The 21,911-nt window shown below is 34.1% G+C and overlaps 1 protein-coding gene across 2 annotated transcripts in view; it reads left to right on the forward strand.

Annotated features, from left to right (window-relative positions):
- The window catches only part of TTC13 (tetratricopeptide repeat domain 13), a 40,101-nt gene that overhangs the window by 4,566 nt on the left and 13,624 nt on the right, over nt 1-21,911 (forward strand). For both annotated transcript variants that reach the window (XM_027721377.2, XM_039379521.1), the window contains exons 3-15: nt 2,256-2,331; nt 5,133-5,203; nt 7,513-7,578; nt 8,343-8,435; nt 9,450-9,566; nt 10,370-10,480; nt 12,879-12,961; nt 14,942-15,083; nt 16,294-16,468; nt 16,890-17,046; nt 18,177-18,307; nt 18,630-18,762; nt 19,239-19,331. In XM_027721377.2, coding sequence (XP_027577178.1) covers nt 2,256-2,331; nt 5,133-5,203; nt 7,513-7,578; nt 8,343-8,435; nt 9,450-9,566; nt 10,370-10,480; nt 12,879-12,961; nt 14,942-15,083; nt 16,294-16,468; nt 16,890-17,046; nt 18,177-18,307; nt 18,630-18,762; nt 19,239-19,331 — 1,448 coding nt within the window. The remainder of the gene's footprint in view (nt 1-2,255; nt 2,332-5,132; nt 5,204-7,512; nt 7,579-8,342; nt 8,436-9,449; nt 9,567-10,369; nt 10,481-12,878; nt 12,962-14,941; nt 15,084-16,293; nt 16,469-16,889; nt 17,047-18,176; nt 18,308-18,629; nt 18,763-19,238; nt 19,332-21,911) is intronic.

Raw genomic sequence — 21,911 nt, forward strand, 5'->3', positions numbered from 1 at the left:
CTGCTGTTAGCCTTTTGATCTTGAACAAATATAATCTTCAGTCTACATCAGAACACAGGTTTGATGTTACTTCTTCAGTCCAGTGTAGTCAGAGGTATTGAAAATCTTGAAATAATTCCCATATGAATATATAAAGAAGCCTTGGCAAATTTGTAGGAATTATTGGCTATAGGGGAGCATGGAAACAAAATTGTAATTGGAAACAACTTCTCCAAAGGTGGCATTTGGAAATAAAACTACTCTACAGCAAATCCACCAAGCCAATTATTTAATTTGAATATTCTCCTTAGACATTACTTCATTAGATATTGACCAGATCTTCTGTCTAGTCTAGTCCAACAGCAGCAGCAATTCTTTCTAAAGCAGTGAAATGTATATTAGTTTGTAAGACATTTTCCTGTTACAAAAAAAGAAAAGTTATTTTAAAGAGAGCAACAATTCAATCTACTGGGGTCTGATGATGTGATGAAAATTCTTCTCCCATTTCTTGAAGGCAGCATGACTCAGAGATTTTGCATGTAAAATTGCAGAATGTCTAACCTGTACCTGAATTCAGAGTTTGTTGAAGAAGGATTTCTTTCTCTGCCACCCCAAGAACCAACCACTGTTCTGTTATTCTGTAATGACAAAAGAGGCAAGGTAGTGGTACTTCTCTTGCTGTCGCATGCATGCCTGTAATCCATAGGAAATTACTGTAATGCCAGATTCTACCACTTGTAGCTTATTTTCCAATACCCAGTGTGGAATCATGCTATATCTTTGTCTGCGGATAAAGAAGTGTAGACCTTATTTGTGAATCCACCAAGGAAGAGGTTATACTTCAGTAAAAAGGTTGTGGAGTTTTTTCCTACTGTTAAGACAATTATAGAACAATAATGTTTTGCAGAATTAAGTGTTAAAGATCACTTTCTGAATTAGGGTTTCTGGAAATTACTCAAAGGCCACTGATGATATAAAAAGGTTGTGTTTCGAAGTCTGTGTGATTTGTAAATGTGTATGGACTGCAACGTAGATTTATTTTACTTGTTGTTATAACTGTTGAATGCTGCTCATTCTTGTGCTGACTTTTAATTACTTTTTTCTAAAAGGAGAAGAACTTTTCCATTCTGTTACTGTAGCAGTGCAGCAGTAGGTGGAGTAACAATTTTCAGAGTGTTATGGTGTAATGTAGAGCTCATACATTATCTTTTATTGCAGTAAAAACAAAGTTTGTAAAATCCATTTGCTAATCATTCATACCCTCCAAAATGCTCAAGTTTTTAGAGCAGACCAAACTTTCTTCTTGTTATTAGATGGCACAGGGTAGAAAATGTGAAATGGGATTTGACCAGTTACTTTTGCACCTTGTAGATAAGTGAAATATCTGTTTTGTGGATACAAGTAACGTGGCCACTTTTGATTAGACAGGCAAAAAAACATGAAAAGAAGACAGTAGAGAAGCTGTTTAGTTGAAGCAAAAGAAGAGAACTGAACAGAGAGAGAAGTTATTTTTTCCCCCTTCTTGTTTCCTAAAACAGTTTGAAAGATGTATTAATGACATGAATATTTTTTATTTTTCTAACATAAACTGCTCTTGTAGGCTTACAACTATCTATGGAAAATACTTGTGAAAATGAACAGAGTAGAGTAATTCTATATTTCTGAGGGGTTGTCTTGAACAGTATTGGTTTCTGTAGGTGCATTATTTAGGGAACAGACATCCTAGATGAGGCCACAATTGGCTGAACAAAGTCTAAAACTGATAGAAAGTAATTGTTAAAAGGACAGGCTCTTTCATATGGCATTGTGAAGTTACACTTTTCTGTATTGATGGAGTGATACTCTTTTCAGTGTTTATTTTCAATGTTTTACTGTTCTGCAGTATCCTTCCCTTTGGAGGAGACAAAGGAATAATTAATGGAGTACAGAGTATGAACTTTCATATGAAATAGCATGTGTCTTAGAAAGACTTCCAAAACTTCATGTTAAACAGATGTAATACAGAAACATCAGCCACTGGTAAAATACTGACAATGTTATTTCATCTGAAAGGTTTGGTTAGCCTTATGTTAGAGAGGAAAACAGCAGTATCTGGTTGAAGAGTAGTTTCTCTCCCTGTGGAAGACTAGGAATGAATTTGTATTGTTATCTTAATGCAACCACATTAGTCTTAACTTTGCTATTTAAGGCATTCTCTTAAGGATTCAAGACATGGATTTTCTATTAAATTCTTTATTGTTCTTTGCTGAATACTTAAAAAACATGATGTTTTACAGAGCCAAGCGAAGTTGCTTGCAGAGCAAAAACGATTTCCATTTGCTACTGATAATGACAACACAAATGAAGAATTGGGTAAGATGCCTTATATAAGGTTTGTGCGAGTGAATGGTGTGCTGATTATTAGTACAACATTTTGAAAATAAACTGATTATTCCTTATAGATGCATTAACTTTAAAGTGTTCCAGTAAGTCTGAAAATACAGTGAGTTTTCCCTGCATACAAAGAAAATACTTATCCTGCTAAAAATCTTTCCTGCTTTGTGCAATAGAATTTTTCACCACGTCTTCTTAAGCAGATGTTCAAAAAGCATTTTGATAAATCCTTTTAAACAGGCTCAGCTACTTCCTGCTTTCCTTTTACTGTTGTTATTGATGACTAAAAGTAATAAAACATCCAGCAAATTTTACCAATGCAATGTGCTTTTTATCAAATATAGATCTTGGATCTGTCTTCCCATCTCCACACCTTCTACCTATCAACACTCATAGGCAGCAGGAAGGCTTTTTTGATTTACATCCTAGGCTGCTACCTGACTTTTTTAATACACAGTCAGTGTGAAAAAAAAGAAATTTCAAATAAAGCAACAGGAAATACTTTTCTCAAAGGACTTAAGGAGGGAGTTACTTGCACTGCTTTTCCAAACTGGTATCCTGTGTAGGAAGCAGCGGTATTGTGAGACAGCATAGAGATTTTTGAGAATGTATGTCAAGGCAGGCAGCAGACAATCTTTTATATAAGTGAGGGGAGACTTTTTTCCTGTCTAATGAACTAAAAACAATTAAGTAGTTTTTTCCCTAACATAATTTCTGCCTTCACAGATTTATCCAGAAAAATTTGAGAGCTTAATCTTTTTTCGTATTCCTCTTGTACGTAACTATGTTCATAGAATCCTGCAAGGAATACCAAACTTCTGTTCAGCTGAAAATATCTGATGCTTTAGCAACTGTTCTGTAGACTTGGAAAACTGTGCCAGAAGGTCTCTGTCCTCATGTTTGGCGTGTAGGCTGGCACCTACCTACCCACTTTATTCCAAGTATGTCATAGTGGAGCCTGGGTCCTTCCTCTTTGTGCATGTTACTTTTAACTGTTCTGAGGAAAAGTAGTGGAAATGTACAGGGCATTCCAAAGCAATGTTGGTACCCAAATACTTTGGCTAATGGACCATTTTTAACCCTGTGATTTTTCATAATACTGTACTTACTTGCATTTTTGTAATATTTAATTAAAGATGAAAAAATAAAAAATTTAAAAAGCTGATACTGTATCAGCTACTAGCTATCAACCACTTGCCATAGTTTTACATAGTGTATGATCCCCTGCATTTTGCCGAGTGTCTTGGATAAACAAAATTAAGTAATTACGAGCAGGACAATTGAGTGACAGTATGAGTCTTCTTTATCTTGCTTCCTCCACTTTTTTGAGTTCATTTTATTTTACATGCCAGTTTTTCTGTGTTCTGGGATTGAAATCCTAAGATGATACTAATAACTGTATAGTCTTGGAGGAGAGTGAAATGAGGAAAATTCAAGAACTCTTCAACCTGTTGTTCACTCTGCCAATTTTTTTCTCTTTTTTGGCAATGCTATGTATTTGTACCAAGTAAAGCTTTTTATGTATCGAGGAAAGAGCTTATATTTCACACAGATATTTCCTTCTGCATAATAGAAATGCTCTGAGAATGAGACAAGCTCTGAATTAAATACATTTCTTATTTCTTTCCTTTAACTTTTTCCCTCCTTTAATGAACAGTTCTTAGCAACACTGCCAAAACAATGTGGCTCTGCCTGCATGAAAGAGAAGTGTCTGTGTCCTATTAAAAATACCTTTATTCTAGCTGACTTATTTGTCTCTTCTCGTGTTTGAATAAATAATTAAGCTAACAGGTGCCTCTTCCATTCTTTGGATGACTGCTAAAACGCATTATTAAGTAACAAGAAAGGTGAATCCTTGCTCTTAGTTCCACTGCCAGCTGTTTGAACAAACTGCCTGGGGAAAAGTTCTCGTTAACTTTCATAGCTCTGGTCTTCAAGATACTTGGATTTTGTGGGCAGTGTAAACAGAGCTTTATCCAGAGTTAAGAACTGCAAGAGATTAAAACATGCAAAATGAAACAGTCTTGAGATATTCAGCTGTCAGAACTGAACTTCAGTCATGCAAGCACAACCGCAGCTTTCCAGTCTTGTGATTTGACTGTATTTTTGTATCTTGTGGAGATTACAGGAACATGTTTCTAAAACAGTGGTCTGTTTCTTTTTCAAACACTTGGCTTCTACTTCAAAGTGGGTGGATATGCAAGATCTTTAAAGCTCTCCATAATTATAACATAGGTAAAGACACTGTAGTTTTTCAGTCTCATTTTTATAAATATTGGAATCAGGTTAGCTGAGGTATTTCTAGTTAATTCAAATGAAGGAAAAACTTACTATGAGCTAATAAGGTTTAGCAAAATGTGTACAAAAAAGGGAAGTTCTCTAATGGAATTATCCAAAAAAAAGTTAGTCAGTGATAGCCAAGCTGACTCTGAATTGAGAAAACATGAATTGGCTACTGAATTGGAATCATGGTACCTTTCCTGATCCTAAGTACTTTGGTAGCAAACAGAGACTCTTTCCTGAAAAACCTGTAAAAATGAGAAAAAGCCACAAAACCCCAAAACAATTCTGAAGAGCACAGTGTGAATTGAGTAAATAATGAATACTATGTAATGGTCAAGGGAAATCATATCATTTTGGTGGAGTTCAGGAATCTTCTGGCTACTTTAATCTTCGGTGCAATGTAGGAACTTATATTAAATACAACCATTGTAAAATATATTAAAAACAAAGATTTTTTTTTTTTTGCTGTTTTATTTACTTTTGTAATGTTTTGTTAGCAATTGCTTACGTGTTGATTGGCAACGGCTTGTATGATGAAGCTATACGACATTTTTCAACAATGCTGCAGGTAAGTTTTCTGTTTGGGCCCCTATAAAATAACTTTACCCATTGCAACATAGGGCTTTTACTGAAACAAATATTTAATTAAGGATTTTAAAATGAGAGTAATTATTCTACTATTTGTTCATTTTCTTTTCTATCCAAACATAAACGTAGTCTTAGAACTGAGTGATCAGTATCTTGGTTATTTGGTGAGTATTTTCCTGATCTGTAGAAATAAAGTTTTCATGTCACTTTGAAAAAAAAGTCACACATTTTGAGCAACCTGACCTCTGCAAAAACTCAGGTTCCTTAGATTGTCCTCTTAATCTGTAGGCTGAGATATTTTAATGTGGATTTTTTGGGGTGACAGCATGTTGCCAGTAACATCTGTCAGAAAAAAAACCTGACAGTGTGTGTGGCAAGTAATGCATTGCTTTCATGATGATAAATGATTTTGTATGATGGGTTTATCCTTTTTCAGTGATAAGCATTTGATTAGCATAATATATAAGTAAAACATAACTGATACTTCAACATTGTGGGGTTTTTCCTGATAAAATCTTGAAGAAGGTTTTTTTCCAAGATAAAGAATTCAAAATCTTCTGCAGTTAAGTAGGAGGTAGTCACTTTTAAAACAAAACCAGCCCCAACAGTTTATAAGCTTCAACTAAAGCTGATATACTGTATTTTTATGGCTAAAAACCTGAGACTGCCAGAAGCATGGACCTATTTTTTTGTCTAAACTGGGTGAAGTACACAAATGCAAGATGAAAGCAATACTGCAAATAATAGCATGTGTTTCTTCTAAAATGTCATATGACTCATACTTAAATTGAGTGGAAGTGTGGCAATTTAATGGAATTATTCCTGGGAATTTATCTGAGGACCAGAATATATTTTTTCTCGTGTGCTTTTCTTTTTGTTTGTTTCATTGTTTGAAATAGGTGTTCAGTGATGTCTGATTTGTTTTTAATGTGAGGATTTTTCTTTTACCCTAATGAGAAATCCTACTTCCAACATCACTGCATTTACATATTGTTTCCTGTCTTTATTCAGAAGAAAACTTAATATGAAGATAAGCAAGATACAGTGACTATAGCAAGATATTGTGAAAAGTGTGTATCTAATAGAGTACCTCTGCAATGCACACATCTCAGTTTAAATTAATATGATGCTCATAGTATGCCTGAAAAGCTGTGAAGTGATCATGATTGTTCACTCTGTCTTCCATAAGGCAATTTTAAATACATATGAAGTGAGTATTAGAACATTTAATAATGAAACAGCTTTGCTTAGCCATGGTGTTAGAAGTAGGAAGTTACCTGATGTTGGTGTTGGCAAGTGTAGACTTGGAATCAGCTCACCTCTGGCAAGCTGCCACCATTGGTATGCCATGTATTCTGTTGTTTTGTCAATGGAAGAGCTTATTTCCTGGGAGTGTTTGTTTCTTGGCAGTTTTCCCAGTTAAGACCAGGCCTGCGCTACAAATTTTTGTAGCACAGTTGTGTTGATTGCAGGTGTGAAGATGATGTGATTCCTAACTGGTTTTCAGGGAAGCTGACTGCATAGGCTTTGTTCTGTCGAGAAAACAGTTTTGCTGTGTAGTTCTTGAAATTTGAATGGGAAACTGTGGTTGGAGTAAATAGCATTAAACAAGAAGAGTAAATTCACTATGTAAGATGCATCCCCCTTAAGTTCCGAAGTAGGAAAGTCATGAACTTAGAAATCTAACTCAAGGCAGGTTGGTTTGAATTTTGCAGAACTATTTTGGTAGAATACCTCTGGTTTTAGTTGCTGCCTGAATATAAATTTCATCAAGATGTCACAATATCCTGTGTCCAAATTTTAAATCTCAAATTGAAATTACATACAATATAAGCTTTGAATGGCTGAATTGTATGGTTGTAATCAGTTCAGTGACATTAGACAAGTTATATAGTTGCCAGTAAGGTTACAACTAGTGAAGTTGATGTACATATCTTCTGGTAGGTGGTCACTGGCACTATAACTGCACTCTGTTTTGCTTTTTTACCAGACAAATACTCCAGAACAATTCCATTAAATTGAATTTTAAATTGTGAACATATGAAAGTATAGAATGTGATACAATCAGTTTCTTTGCCTGGCAGCTGTGATTGTTCATTGCTTACTACATTGGATCAGCTAGAATTAAATATGTATTGAAGAAAGATAGCTTTAAAAAAACAAAACAAAACAAAAAAACCCCAGAAAACCAACCAACCAAAAAAAAAAACAAACAACAAAAAACCCCCAAACAAAACCAAAACAACCCACACCACAACTGAATATTTTATTTGTTTTAAATCTTAACAGGAAGAACCAGAGCTGGTTAGTGCAATTTATGGACGAGGGATAGCATATGGAAAAAAAGGACTACATGTAAGTAGATAATAATTAAATTAGTATCCAACTGAATTATTTGAATCTAAACTATAAGAAAGCCTGTAACAGGAATAGATAGACTGATTAGAACTTGATAAATACACCACAAAGTCTTCGTGCTGTCCTATTTCCATGATGTTGACAGTTTCACTTCATAAAAGTTTTTGTGAGTGACACTTCCAAGACACAAAGGTGGTGTTAAGCACATGGAAAATTTCTGAAAAAGGAGAAAAAGATCAATGAAATCTGATACAGAACTTGCTGTATAACCACTTTGGATTTTTTTCCTAATTAAGTAACTGCTTCCATCCTACAATTTATTGAGGAAAATATAAAAATTTAGATGGGCAAGATGCTGATGGAATCAACCACCAGTACTACTTCGATTAAGTTACAGACAGTGCTGACAAAAACACTGGTGGGTGTGAGTATAACTATCTGTTGGAGTTCATGTGAGAGCTTGAGCCAGCTTTGCTGACAAGAAAGGGACTTACGAAGCCATAAATCTAATGTTTATTCACAGTTATATTAATAAATTGTTAGAGGTACAACACAAAGGAGATGTGTACAAACAAAGTTTATTTTCCTTGTTTGTAGCAGATAGGTGTTATTTTTCAGCTATTTGTAGAATACTACATCTTTATGTTAATGTAAACTGATACAGTTTCAGAAACTTAGCCAATCTAGTTGTCCTTCATCATGAGAGTATGTTTATCTAAGTATGCACGGTTGTTCACCTTGTTAATTTTTCTCCTTTTCAGGATATGAAAAATGCTGAACTTGCTCTGTTTGAGCTCAGTAGGGTGATTAGTTTAGAACCAGATCATCCTGAAGTATTTGAACAGCGAGCAGAAGTGAGCATTTTTTGTCTCTTTTCAGACTTTTGGAGAATTTGCAGTTATGTAGTATTTTCAAGTATTTCTTCACTGATTTAATGACTAAAGCTCTCTATTCTTCTGTGAATATTCCTCCTTTTTTTTAAAACATATGTATTTGGTCTCACTGTAATTTGTGGAATGTTTTTCAAATAAAACATGGACCATACGTAGTTACTATAGCCAAGAGAATGGCATATATTATGTTTACATTTTCAGTTTTTAACATACTGTATAGCAAGTTTGGGGTTTTTTTTGGTATGAAATTAATTCAAATATCGCTTGACCCCTTACTATTTGCACCTACCATCACCTTAGTAAAGGTATTATTGGTGCTAGTTGTTAAAGTGCCAAACTTATAAAGTATGAGTTTTTAATGAAATGCTTTGGTTTTATATTTGTGCATATAAGTTAAATATCGTTCAGATTCACATATGTTTTTTTATTTTGAAAATCAAGTTTTGTTTTGCCACATTAATTACAGAAGATGGATTTCAAGATGCAGCTTTGTAGACAAATCAAAAGCATAAATGTTAAAGCCAGAATACTGTATAATGATAGCTGCCATAATATTCACAGTTTTAATATTTTTAGTGTTAATCTTGATCTAAAAATGTGAAAGGCATTCAAATAATTGGAAAATAGGCCATTTTCCATTGAGGGGAGTGTTTTTTCAAAATTAGCTTTATGAGAGTATTTCGATTACATTTTCATTTGAGTATGTTGACATAGCTTGAAATGGAGTATTTTGTTTTGGCCAAATTGTTTTTAATTCGGAATACTAGGTTTCTGCAAATGTTATTGGTGGTGTTCATTTACACTGATATATTATAAAAGTGATAAGTACTGAAATTTATAGTGGAACTTTCCAGCCTGTTTTAGCAAATATGGTTACTCTTACAGCTGAACATGGAAAAGAAAAATCTTCATGTTTCTAAAACAAATCTGTTCACTCTGTTTGCTCTAAACTGTGTTGTGGTTTTATACTCTTAGATATTGTCCCCACTAGGACGAATCAGTGAAGCGTTATCTGATCTCACCAAAGCTATTCAGCTACAACCATCAGCACGACTCTACAGGCACAGAGGTACCCTTTACTTCATATCTGAGGTTAGTGGATTTTGGGGATTCTGTTTGGGTTTACTGCAGGGATGTTGTTGATTATTTTGTTGTTGTTTGTGCCAGTTGTTACTTTTGTTACATTCTTTCCTAATTAGTTAAATAACCCCTGAACAATATAACAACCAAAAGCCTTGATTCTCCTGTAGTTGACTTTTTGACAGTTCAGAGGTAGTCTTTCAGTATATCATCTGCATATCTGTTTAATGCAGAGAATCAAAGGGAAAATATCTTGCATGCACATTTCAGATTTTTTTGTGTGTTTGAGGAGTAGCATATGGATAAAGATTTTGACTTGATTTATAACCTACAGCATTTAATTAGTATTGATGAACACCAGTCTAAAAAAGAAAAAACTTATCGCCAAGGCAGTAAGTGCTCCATATACTTAAAAAACCCCACTTCTCACAACAAACAAACAAAACCCCTACAAAAATGCTAACATCCTATTTTGCTGTGTAATTTTTGTGTTGTTTTTAATACTTTAGCGTAAAACTTTGTCTTCAAAGATTGTGTAAATACTAAATAGCTGTTTTCCCAATTTATTCTTCTGATTTCACTGTGTTTCCAGATGTCTTTTTCACTTACTTTACTATGTTCTATGTAGTGGTTGCTGTAAAAGTTGGAGGTGTATTCCTTATTCTTTGATGTTCTGATTAGGAGTTGATAATAATTGCTGCTTAGCACTGAGGCTGACTTCATATATTAAACAAAATTCTGTAGTTTGCTTTATGAAAATAAAAGCACATATTCCTCTTTATTTCCTCTGTCATTTAAAATCTGCTTTATCACAGGATTATGCAACAGCCCATGATGATTTTCAGCACTCGTTGGAACTGAACAAAAACCAGCCTATAGCTATGCTTTATAAAGGTTTAACGTTTTTTCACAGAGGACTTTTGAAGGTAAAGCTGTATTAACTAATAGTTCATATAGAACAATACCCTCTATTCGAAGTTACTTCCATAAAATAATAGAAATATTATAATTGTTGATATATGTATTTTCTCTCACATAAGGAAGACTTCTTAAGACAAAAGAGTGCAACCAAAATGAAAATGTGCCATTGCTGACTGTAATACTTCATCATATGACATGTAAATACTGCTGGTCTTACTGAACCAGTTGGATGTTAGTAAATCAGTGATAACTGACATGTTTATGGAGTGCTTTGAAAGATGTTTGTATTTGGAACCTCTGCTAATGTTTGTATGGTTATGTTCAAAATTTCAAAACGAAGTGGAGATTCTCTAGGTTTTGGGAAGGAGAAACGGATGAAGAGAAAAAATAATTTTAAATTCCTCCTTGAATGAGCTAGAAGGTAATCAAGTAAACTGCTGATAGAGAGGCCTGCATTTATGCATGTTTATTTCAGTTATATCTTGTTTCTGGAATGCTGGTATCTAAACTGAGGGAACAGAGGTTCTCACTCAGTTTTGAAAATCATCAAGGAAGTAAGTTCTTCCCATGCTTTTTTTACCTTTTCACCATTTTGTGACTCAAAACTTCTCTATGTTTTAGCTGTAGTAATATTACACCCTTTTCTTGCTTGTAAAGTATTAGAGATACTGCTGCCATTTTTCAGAGGGGAGAGTAATTAGATAAGTTGTTTGAAATCCTCAGTTTGAAAAGTAAAGGTGCAACTGTGTGATTCCTAAATTCCAACAGTGAATTCCAACAATGGAAGCTTTTTTTTAAACCTCTGCTAATAGCTTGAGATTTTAACAGTTGTATGAAGAAATCCTGAAAGAACCCAGAGGACAGCCCAGAACTCCTGAGTTTCAGCCCACTATCTTTCATAGGCAATCACCGCTCTTTGTATTTCCCTTTTTTTTAGCAGTCTACTTCCTCATTATTTTTAGTACCCAAGCTGGTATTTTTTCCATGCTCTCAGTGTATGCTGTGAGAAGTTCAAGCAGTCATTGAACTTACTGTCTGTATTTTATTGCAGTCACGTGAGTTACTTGCTAATAACAGTCTGAATTTCTGATTTTTGATGTAGGCTACAGAGACCCCAGAAAGTGATGGTGAAAATACAGCTGAAAAAAATAATACTGTCTCAATTTGCAAAATAGAAGCAAAGTTTTCTTCTTTCTGATATGCATATCAACACGTTTCTGCATCACCTCCTTTCCCCCAGTTTCTCTCCTCAAAGGAAGTATGTTCCCTCTCTAATATTCAGGTTCAGAGACATTATGACTGAGTGGCTTTTCATCCACTTTTCATTCCAGTCAGGTTCAGACTTCTTATAGGAAAGTTGTACATATCTTCTGAAAACTGAGATTTGGGGTGAGAGTGGCAGAGTGAAAAGAGATTGTTTTGGGTCACTGGTTTTGGGAATAGTCATCTTGGTTTTAAAACTTCTCTAGAGGACATGAGCCTTTTAATAATAGGTTAATTTTTATTAATAGGTTAATTAATAAGTAATAATAGGTAGGTGATTTTCTTACATTTTTTGTTCAATAGATATTTTTGTGCATGTTGTAGTGCTCAAAATATATTTGATAGTTTTTCTAAATAAGAATTTCTAAGTCTACTGAAGATACTAGTGATTCTTTCCTTACAGCATTTAAATTATTGTACTGTAGGTTTCAAGATACTTTTCAGGCATTCCTTAGTAATATAAAGTAGTTGATTTATTCCGTCCTTAATTCTAAGTCTCAGTATTGCATGTGCCAATTTGTATAGCCAGTACGGTTTGAAAAGCTGACTCCTTAATGAAATTCTTTGAAGAAGATTTCTTTAACCATATGCATATATTTTTAGCTTTTATTTTTATTACATTGTGTTCCTCATAGCAACAGTATGTGCTGTTGTGTGAAGGTGATTCTGTAATCCCTTGAGAGTGTTTGCTAACTGTGCAAATAACAAAGAATACAATAAAACAATTAAAAGTAGAGTACCGATTTGAAGGAGACTTTTGAACTCCGAAAATAGGAGGTGTATTATGAACGAAGAAGGAAGACTGTGAGAAGAGACTGCTTTGCCATAGGGAGCTTTGAAAGCCAATTCTGAAGGGATTTCATCTCTGAATTCTATTAAAATGCTAAAAGAACTACTCATTCTCATGGGATATTAGACTAAGGAATTCCAGCTAAATCTGTAATTACTGTAAAGAATGTTTCAGTATTTCATTTGTTATATGATGATTACTCTGTAGTTTTTGTAATAAATATATACCTTGTTTGTTTCTTCCAAAGGTTTTGATGAATAACTGTAAATCCATGGCTAGGAATTACTGAGGATGCTGAAATTTAATCAGTGTAGTAAGTGATAAATTATTTTGTTGGTCCCTTTCTGTAGGAAGCCATTGAATCATTCAAAGAAGCTCTGAAGCAGAAAGCAGACTTCATAGATGCGTATAAAAGTCTGGGGCAAGCCTACAGGTAATTGCATTCAGAAGTAGTTTTAAAGTCAGATTTCTGTCTGATTGTGTTGTTTAAAATGCACTCTTAAAGTTTTATACACTTGTTACAAAATTATGCAGAATCAAATGTGTATTTGGTAGGTCCTGCAGTTGGTATGACTATATCAGGATATATTCAATATAAATAATTTCTAGTTTTGCTTTGTATTTTTAATTCAGTCTTCTAACCTCCTAAGGTTAGGTAAATGGCAGTTTTCATTAAGAAAATGTTTTGTTTGTGGACTTGTGCCTGACTTACCACAGTATATAAGTTTAAAACACAATGTAGAATCACTGATTTCCTCGTGAGTTTTTCTGTGATACTTATTGTGGTTTGCAAGTACTTCCAAGGTGCTAAATGATAGTCAGTAATGTAGTCTGAAAGATGAGCAGTTGCTTTCTTACATTTTCAATAAATGCTTTAACTTTTTTGTTCTGTTTTTTGGATGTGGAACTGCCTCTCTAGTTGATCAGCTGTTCTACCCTGTGCCCAAGAAACCTTAATCTGAATAAGTTTTATTTTGAAGGAGAGAAAAAGCAAGCCTTAAAATATCTCACTTTGCACTGCATTGTTGTTTTACAAACCAAAAGTTACTTAACCAGAATATCCCTGATCTAATCTGCTAAAATTAAAATCCCTCTCAGTGTCCCATGCCTCCAAAGTTCTCTGATCCTCAGGAAATAATAGAGGCAGGAGTGTAGAGAAACTCCCTTTTTTTTTTTTTTGATTTTTTTTTTAAGAACTTAATGTACAAAGCGCAGTTATTGCTGACTCTTCTATAGGCTCAGCAGTTAGAGAAGCCAGAATCTGAATAGAGTATTGTTTTAATAGCTGAGTACACTGTAATTACTAACTAACTACCATGAGTCTGAATGACTTCCTCATGAACACTCTGGTCTTAAAACAGGCAGAAATAATAATCTCATTTCTCCAGGGCACAGTTAACTTCAGTTTTAAAGTTCTTCTTTCTAAAATGTTTCATCTTAAGTTCATGCTCTCTTTCTTCTGCATCAAGTAAGTTTTAAATACAATGTGTAAAAATACCTTTTGAAGAATTGTTTTTAAGTGAAAGTAGACAATTTTTAGCCTTTTTTACCTTTCTGTGAAATATGAGTTACAAAATTCTACCTATTAAATCCTGCTTCAAATGTAGTGACTTTAGTGTTCATGCATTCATTTTGAACCAAAGATCACTATTCTGCCTAAAAATTCTTCTTGGCAAATGTATTTAAAACTAGTAAATCTTGGGTTGTTTTTTTTTTTCAAGTATTGCTCTTGTTTGGATTAATTTTGTCTATTATAATTTGATGTGGAAAGAATTTTGTAACCTTAAAGTTAAAGAAGTCAGTGTACTGAATTAAAAAGAAATGAAGATAATTTAAATTGTGTACTGTTTCTGTTTTAATTTTCTCATGACAGTTTCTCCAAGACTATTTTTACTGTCTGTTTACATGTACAGCTGTCCTGCACATGGAGTAATTTCAGTCAATAAATTTTTAGTTAGTTTCAGTTTTCAAACACCATATGCTTTCTTCTTAATCAGCATTTAAGTAGTTAGTAAATTTTAAAAATGTGTTTATACTAAGAAGACCTGTCAAAGGTAGTGCTTTCCAAGGATGCTTTCTGTGGAAGTTTTATTTATTTTAGTTTCTGAAGAAATGCCATAGGTATGTGTTTTTACAGTTTTATGTCTGCTGAGGATTGTGAAGATTTGTGGTCTTGTGGGGTTGTATTTCAGAGCACATATTTCTGGGAGTCAAAACTTTGTGCAGCTGTTCTGTTATTACCACAGAAGAATAGTTGCAAAATTACTGCTTTTGTTATAGAAATTTTCTGTTAGTACTGTGTTTCTCTTCAATGATATCCCCTTTGGACACATTAAGGCAACCTTTAACAAGTAATTTTGTTGTCATTGTTGCCTTCTATATTTTTCACTTTCCACTTTATGGAATCACCTAGAGAGCTTGGCAACTTTGATGCTGCTACAGAGAACTTCCAGAAGGCTTTACTGCTAAATCAAAATCATGTTCAGACGCTACAGCTCAAAGGAATGATGCTTTATCATCATGGCAGTTTAGATGAAGCACTAAAGAATTTTAAGGTAAGCAGGCCCTAAGTAAATACCAAATTAAAATGTTTTAACAAGGACTTGTATTCAGTGAGTGCAATAAAATATACAAATTTTGAAGTTTTTCTTTCTGAATATGTGTGCATTTAAACAAAAATTATTTTTGGTGAAGTCTGTCTTAAATGATGTATGAAACTTTACAGTTTTTAATTAAAAATGGAATTTTGATTAAACTAAGATCGTTTCTCTAACTGTTCTATGTATGTCTAAAACCAATCTGGTTGAAGTGTCTTATGTATTTTTTTTAAACTGGTAATTGTGTTCTTGCTTATATTTAAGTTCTAGTTGAAACCTAAAGCTTTTTCATATCTAGTGAAAAATGAAATGTACTAGTCTTTGGAATTTTAAATGTAAAATAAGTTTCAATGTTTATCTAATTTTTCTGGAGTATTTTCTTTTGAAAAATTCAGAATATGTTGCAATTGACTGAGCTTGCAAAAATGTGCCTTTTGCCATAGGTAAACAGAGTCTTGCCTATCTCTGTTGGCATTAAATAACTACCTCATTTTGTAGATAGAACAATAAAGGCACATTTTAATTGTATGTCGATATCCTTAAAACAAGGAGTGAAATAAGATGTAGAAACTATTCCATCCCTTTATAAATGAGTCTGTTTTAATCGGAAGAACACTTTATGCGCATATTAAATATTCACATGATGTAATTTGTAGATACTGGTGTAATTAAAAAGATACTTCAACTTCCAAGACAGAGATGTGGACATAGGGTAAATAGTTGACTACCACAGAAGTGTACTTATGTATGAAGTAGTGAAGAGATGAATGGAAGAAATGACACTATATATATATATAAATAGCCAAAAATGACATTACTAATACTGTCAGGAGAATATTTTTTCTAATTTCATCTAGCTAACATTGACACTTCTGTGGTGCTAATATTGTTAGAGCAAATATGATCTGTCTTCATAACAATTAAAGTGTGCAAAGCACATTTGCACTGGCAGGGGGTTATTTTCCCTTTAATAAAGCTGAAAATATTTTTTCTTACATTTGGTCGCAGTTTAAGTGCTCAGCATCACTTGAAAGAAAATAGTGATGGAAGTGGATTTTAATAATCGGGAAATCTTTTCAGGTGGTCTTCTGACCAGACAGGTTAGATTATTTGAAGATAATCTTTCTCTCTCTTGATTTATGGGTATTTTGTTCCTTTAATCTCCTAGAGATGTCTACAGCTAGAACCATACAATGAAGTGTGCCAGTACATGAAAGGTCTTAGCCATGTTGCAATGGGACAGTTTTATGAAGGCATAAAAGCTCAGACCAAAGTTATGCTAAATGATCCACTACCAGGACAGAAGGCCAGCCCAGAATATCTGAAAGTGAAATACCTCCGAGGTAAGTTGGAATTGTGGATTTTTAAATTTTCCTCAATGCTTCAAGAACCTTAAAAGTGCAAGCTTGCTCGTAGTTCTGGCCATTTTAAAGAAACCAGTGTATATTCTCATGAGCACTGTTGAGTATGTATGTTAAAAAAAATGAAATACACGGGTTCTTATTGTTCGTATCATTAAAAACTAGGACCAAAAATGAAATACACGTTTCTGTATAATGGTAAAGCATATTGTAATGGTTAGTTGAAAAAGACTAATTTCTGTTTTGGAAATTGGCTAATAGCAAAATGATATTACCTAAAAATAATGACTTATTAAAGTCATGTTGTTTAACTGGCAAACATATAATCTGATTACTGGTTTTGTGTAATGACATAAGTAGATTGATTATGCAGATAGTATTTAATTTTATTTCTTTCCTCCAGAGTATTCTAGATATTTGCATGCACATTTGGATACTCCTCTTACAGAGTATAATACTGACATAGATCTTCCTGGAAATTTCAAGGACCACTGGGCCAAAAATCTTCCTTTTCTTATAGAAAATTATGAAGAACAGCCAGGGTTACAGCCACATATAAAGTGAGAATTTTTTTTTTTAAGCCTGCTCTAAATGTGATTTGTTTTCTTTCAGTTTGACTTTTTAAAGTGCCATTCTGAGGCACTCACAGCATAAATATTTAATATTGTATGAAAGTACAATTCCACTGAGTGTTTAAATCCTTTAGTAGATCGTAAGAGTTGGTTTATCTCATAAAAGAGGAAGAATTAATATTAGGATGATTTTCTTCACTTCTGTCTTTACATAATAATATTCACATATTGTTCTTTCATATTCTATGGCCTTACTGATTAACTCTTCTATTTTTTTTCTTGGAATTAATGTTAAGACATAAGTCTGAGATGCTCAGTGTAGTGTAATGCAGTACCCTTATTACAGTTTCTTGTTGTGTGTTATGTTTTTATTTTGTTATAGATGTAATTTCTAGATACTATATATTTAATGGCAGCTGGGTTTTGCTGGGTTTCACTGGGAAAACATTCTCCGGAGTAACTTAGATAACCAGTATTTTAGGAGGAGGGTAACGTCAGTCAACAAAGCAGGGGATTTGTTAAAACAGACTTCAAAATTATGTAACTAAAGAAAAGATAGCAATTTCTCCTGCTGTAAAACAGTTTTGAGATATATTGTCATGCATTCACTTTGTCTGTGTAGAAACATTGCTCCATTAAAAATTTTTGACTTTTGTGTATGTGGAATAGTATCCACCTTTTTAGCACAAGAAACTTTTATGGAATTATGGGATAAGTTAACGGAATAAGACTTCCAGGGTCTATACATATCCTTTTCTTATGTAGTTATAAGTTAATCAGGATGAGTGTAACAGTGAAGAATAATGTATTACCTGTGAACTTTATTTAGTATCACTTATTATGAGCAAATCTGAAGGTGAAATATTGGTTGCGACAGTAATAAGATCTGCTTAATAATAAGATCTCAGTAAGACTGAATTAATTTGAGATATTGAGCGTAACTCCCATGTACTGTGTATGTTCAGTAGGCTGGGAGGTGGAATGAGTGTTCTTTATACTGCTTTTAAGCGTTTCTCACACAAATACTATTGATTTGTAAAACACAGATTAGTTTGTCTAATGCTTCCAAGACTTTTGTTGCCAAGTTACGTCTGATGTGTGTTTTTCTCCTCTGTAAGAGATGTGTTATTTCAGAATTTTGAAAGCTATAAGCCTGATGTGCAAGAGCTGATATGTGTAGCTGATCATCTGGGTTCAATGATGCAGTATGAGACACCAGGATTTCTTCCAAATAAAAGAATACATAGAGGTATACTGAAAATTCTCTGTAAATTTGAGTGGGAAAAAAAATCAATGTGGTAATAATTGAATGCTATACCTTTTGCTATCTGCAAATTAGTTTTATGCTCTGTTTAAAAAGTTTAAAATTAAAATAATCACTATGTCAGCAGTTTCTTGACCTAGCTGAGGACTGGAAGTCATGATCTTCCAGAGTTTATTGATGTTGTCAATTCTTTTCCTGTAAATACATTGCTTTTCTTCTTCAGTTTTCTTATCTGTACAAAAATGAGTGGCTCTAATTGGTTTTCTGTTCCTCTTGTTGGTCCCTCTCTTCTCTTCCCTCACCTCAGCAATGGGATTGGCCACTCTAGAAGTAATGCAGGCTGTGCAGCGGACTTGGGCAAACTCAAAAGTTCGGATGAATGGGAAAACCAGACTGATGCAGTGGAGAGATATGTTTGATATTGCCGTAAAGTGGCGAAGGTAATGGTGAAAGAGCCTTATACTGTTGTAATAATGATGCATGCTCCAGCTAACCAAAGGGCTAAAGTCATGGAGGAGAAAATGAACACTTGCTACCATTCTGTAACTAGAAGATGTTCTGATAGAAGACAAGGATGGTTTAGGTACAAGGAGCGCACTTCTGAAAATACTCCATTTTTCTATAAAGGAGCGAAAGAGTTGGGGACAGCTTTTGCCGGTTGAAGCAAAGCTGTGAAAGACAGGATCCATTACAGTTAAGGCAAACAAAAACTAAGAATTTCAAACTCCAGTAACGTAAAATGTTTGAATTGTATGGATTTCATAAGAAAAAAACCTGTGTTTCAATAAAACGTTCTTTTTTGTGATCTGTGAATTCTATTTTTTGCCTGAAATTGTTCTGTCTGTGAAGAAAGCTTTTTTAAAAGTACTACATGGAGTGAAATATGTACCAGTGTTAATGTTTTTTGTCTTTGTAGGATAGCTGACCCTGACCAGCCTGTGCTTTGGTTGGACCAAATGCCTGCCCGAAGCCTTAGCAGAGGTTTCAATAATCACATTAACTTAATCAGGTATGAGAGTTTTACCAAACAGCATTCCCACACTCACTAAGGGATAGTACAAAAACTTACCATCTGTTCGTGAAAGAGCATCTTACAGTATTGAATGTACATATGCTTATTGTTTTACTTTTATATTTATTTTATGTTTTCTAATGAAACATTTGGGGGTTGTGCACCTCAGATTTTCCCTTGGGATACTTCCTCTTTTTCCTGAATTTCACTCGTACAACTGAGTTATAGCAAGATCTAACAAGGATCCAGAATACACATATTTTTATGTGCTGTTTTTAATTCCCAAATTACTTTAAATGTAAAAATTTGATTAGGTTCATCATAGTTGTAATTTTTTCAAATGCTGCTTCTCAAAAGTAGTGGCATTGGTATTGAAACAATGCTGTTCATTAGCTTTAATACCAACTTAGAGTGGAGAGGAAAAACATAGTTCTCTTAGTTGTTTTCAGAGCAGGTCAAAGTAAAGCAAAAATGACAAAATCGGTAAACATTGAAAGGTAACAGTTGCACTTTCAAATAAAGGAAAAATTTAGAAGATTCAACCACTGTTGTACGTTCCATCTTCTCCCATGCTGCAAGACATGTAGTCATGACAGAGAGACTCGATGTGGCAGCATCACTGTCAATCACAGGAGCAGAGTGTGTTTGTGTAAGTAAATATGTAGCCAGGTTTCATCTTATTCCACCCCCTCATGGGAAATACTTTGATCTGTCATTCTCCTTTTATCTCTTTCTTCTCTGAGAAGCTTTATTGAAAAAGGAGGGTAAGGGAAACAAAGCCTTCTCAAGAATTATTTCAGGCAGAGAAAAACAGTGATATTCTAATGTTCACATGCAGATGCAAATGAGAATTTTTCCTTGCTCTTCCTTCCACTCTGTGAAATGGACCCTAGCAGCCTCTGGTTTACTTCATAGAGTGGTTAATGTAGCATTAAACTCCAATGCAGATCAGTAGTTGCCTTGCAGGATGTGCTGCTTCTTGAACAGTCTTATGCTCAGGCTTCTCTCTTCCTTCAAGCCAAGTGTTACGTTTGGGCTTCAACCCGCGTTCATCTTTGCTGTTGCTGCGTTTCTCTCTTCTCACACATACGATGTAGCAGAAACCACAACCATCTGTACTTTGAGACAGGGATCCATTCCATAGCTCCTCTCTTTCTTCCTGGTTTTATTTTTAAATGAGGGAGTAAAAGCTTCATTTCTAGGTGATCTGTGCTGGCAGAAAGGCATTCATGTAACAACATTTAATTAACATCCTGAAAATAACGTTGAACATTTAATCTGGGGAAATTTGTCCTTGTACAAGATCTCTGTGTCAGGAAATCTGTTTTGCAGTGGCCAAACACTTGTTTTCATTTCGTCAGAGAGTAGTAGCAAAACTCATGATGTACTGTTCCAGCTGTTTTGGTAATTTTATAGAAATCTAAAATAAACTTCATGATCATTCAGAATTGTAGGCCCTCAGTGAATCTAATTCTAACCTTTTGGTTTTGGCTCAGCCTTGGATTTTGGGGATCTCATCAGCATTTTGGTTGTGCTTTTTTAATAGCTAGGTAGTGGTTCTCTGAAAATTATTGACTTGGCACCTTTTTGGAAGAAACAATAGATTTGAAACAGCATAATTACTGCTGCCTTAGGGTTGATCATACTTTAGTACTGTATAGTGATTGCATTCTTTTTGATTCTGGAAACCTGTGCTTGTTTGATTATTCTCCATCCCAAGCAATAGCTGCTTTCCTTGGTCAGTTTTCTGTTGTGATTTGTTTCTTTTGGATTCCATCTCGATGATTTCAAGATGATGTGAGAGTTAAAAGAAATGAATATATTATGCAGTAATGAGGATTTTCTTAAATTTATTATACTTTTGAATCATGTTCTAGTTCAGTATGATTTCTAAATCACAATCTCATTTTAATGAACTATGCAGATTTGTATAATCTTCTGACATTACTCAGCTTGTAAAATGGCTGCTGATTGAAGATGCTAATATGCTACAGAGCTAACACCTTTTTGTTGATAATTAAGATAACTTTATGGTCTTTTCCCTATCTTTCAGGAATATATATTTTGCTTTATTTTTGGGTTATGATTTGAAAGTTATTCTGACACCTGTATGACTAAGGCTGAGTTCTTTCTGTAGAATGGCTACCCGAAAACCAGGTGTAACAATAGATTTAGGCTGACAAATAGCAGACTTCATGGTTATTTTGTATACAAAGATAAAAGATGTTCAGTCAAGAAGTGTAACAATATCAGTTGGGTGTTCTTCTAGTACTTGTAACACATCTAGTCACATTGAGCTGAAGTTGTATTTAGATTTTAATTGGTCTGAATTGTACACGTTTTGTTTTTTTTTAAATACAGATGGAAAATGATGGGACGTACAACAAGGGCAAATTATGTATATAGATTTGTCTTCATCCTTCCACTTTCCCTACCTCCCTTTCCTATTTGCAGATATGTGTATGTGTTCTAGTTCTGTTCAGTTTTTAAAGACTGATTCTGCTGATTTTCTGAGACTAGGCCTACTAAGGAGTGAGACTGTTGAGTGAGACATTAGATAGGGACTTAAGCTGCCAA

This window comes from Pipra filicauda, unplaced genomic scaffold, assembly GCF_003945595.2.
Source record: "Pipra filicauda isolate LSUMZ 115617 unplaced genomic scaffold, ASM394559v2 scaffold16_size7369187_pilon, whole genome shotgun sequence".
Classification (NCBI taxonomy): Eukaryota; Metazoa; Chordata; class Aves; order Passeriformes; family Pipridae; genus Pipra; species Pipra filicauda.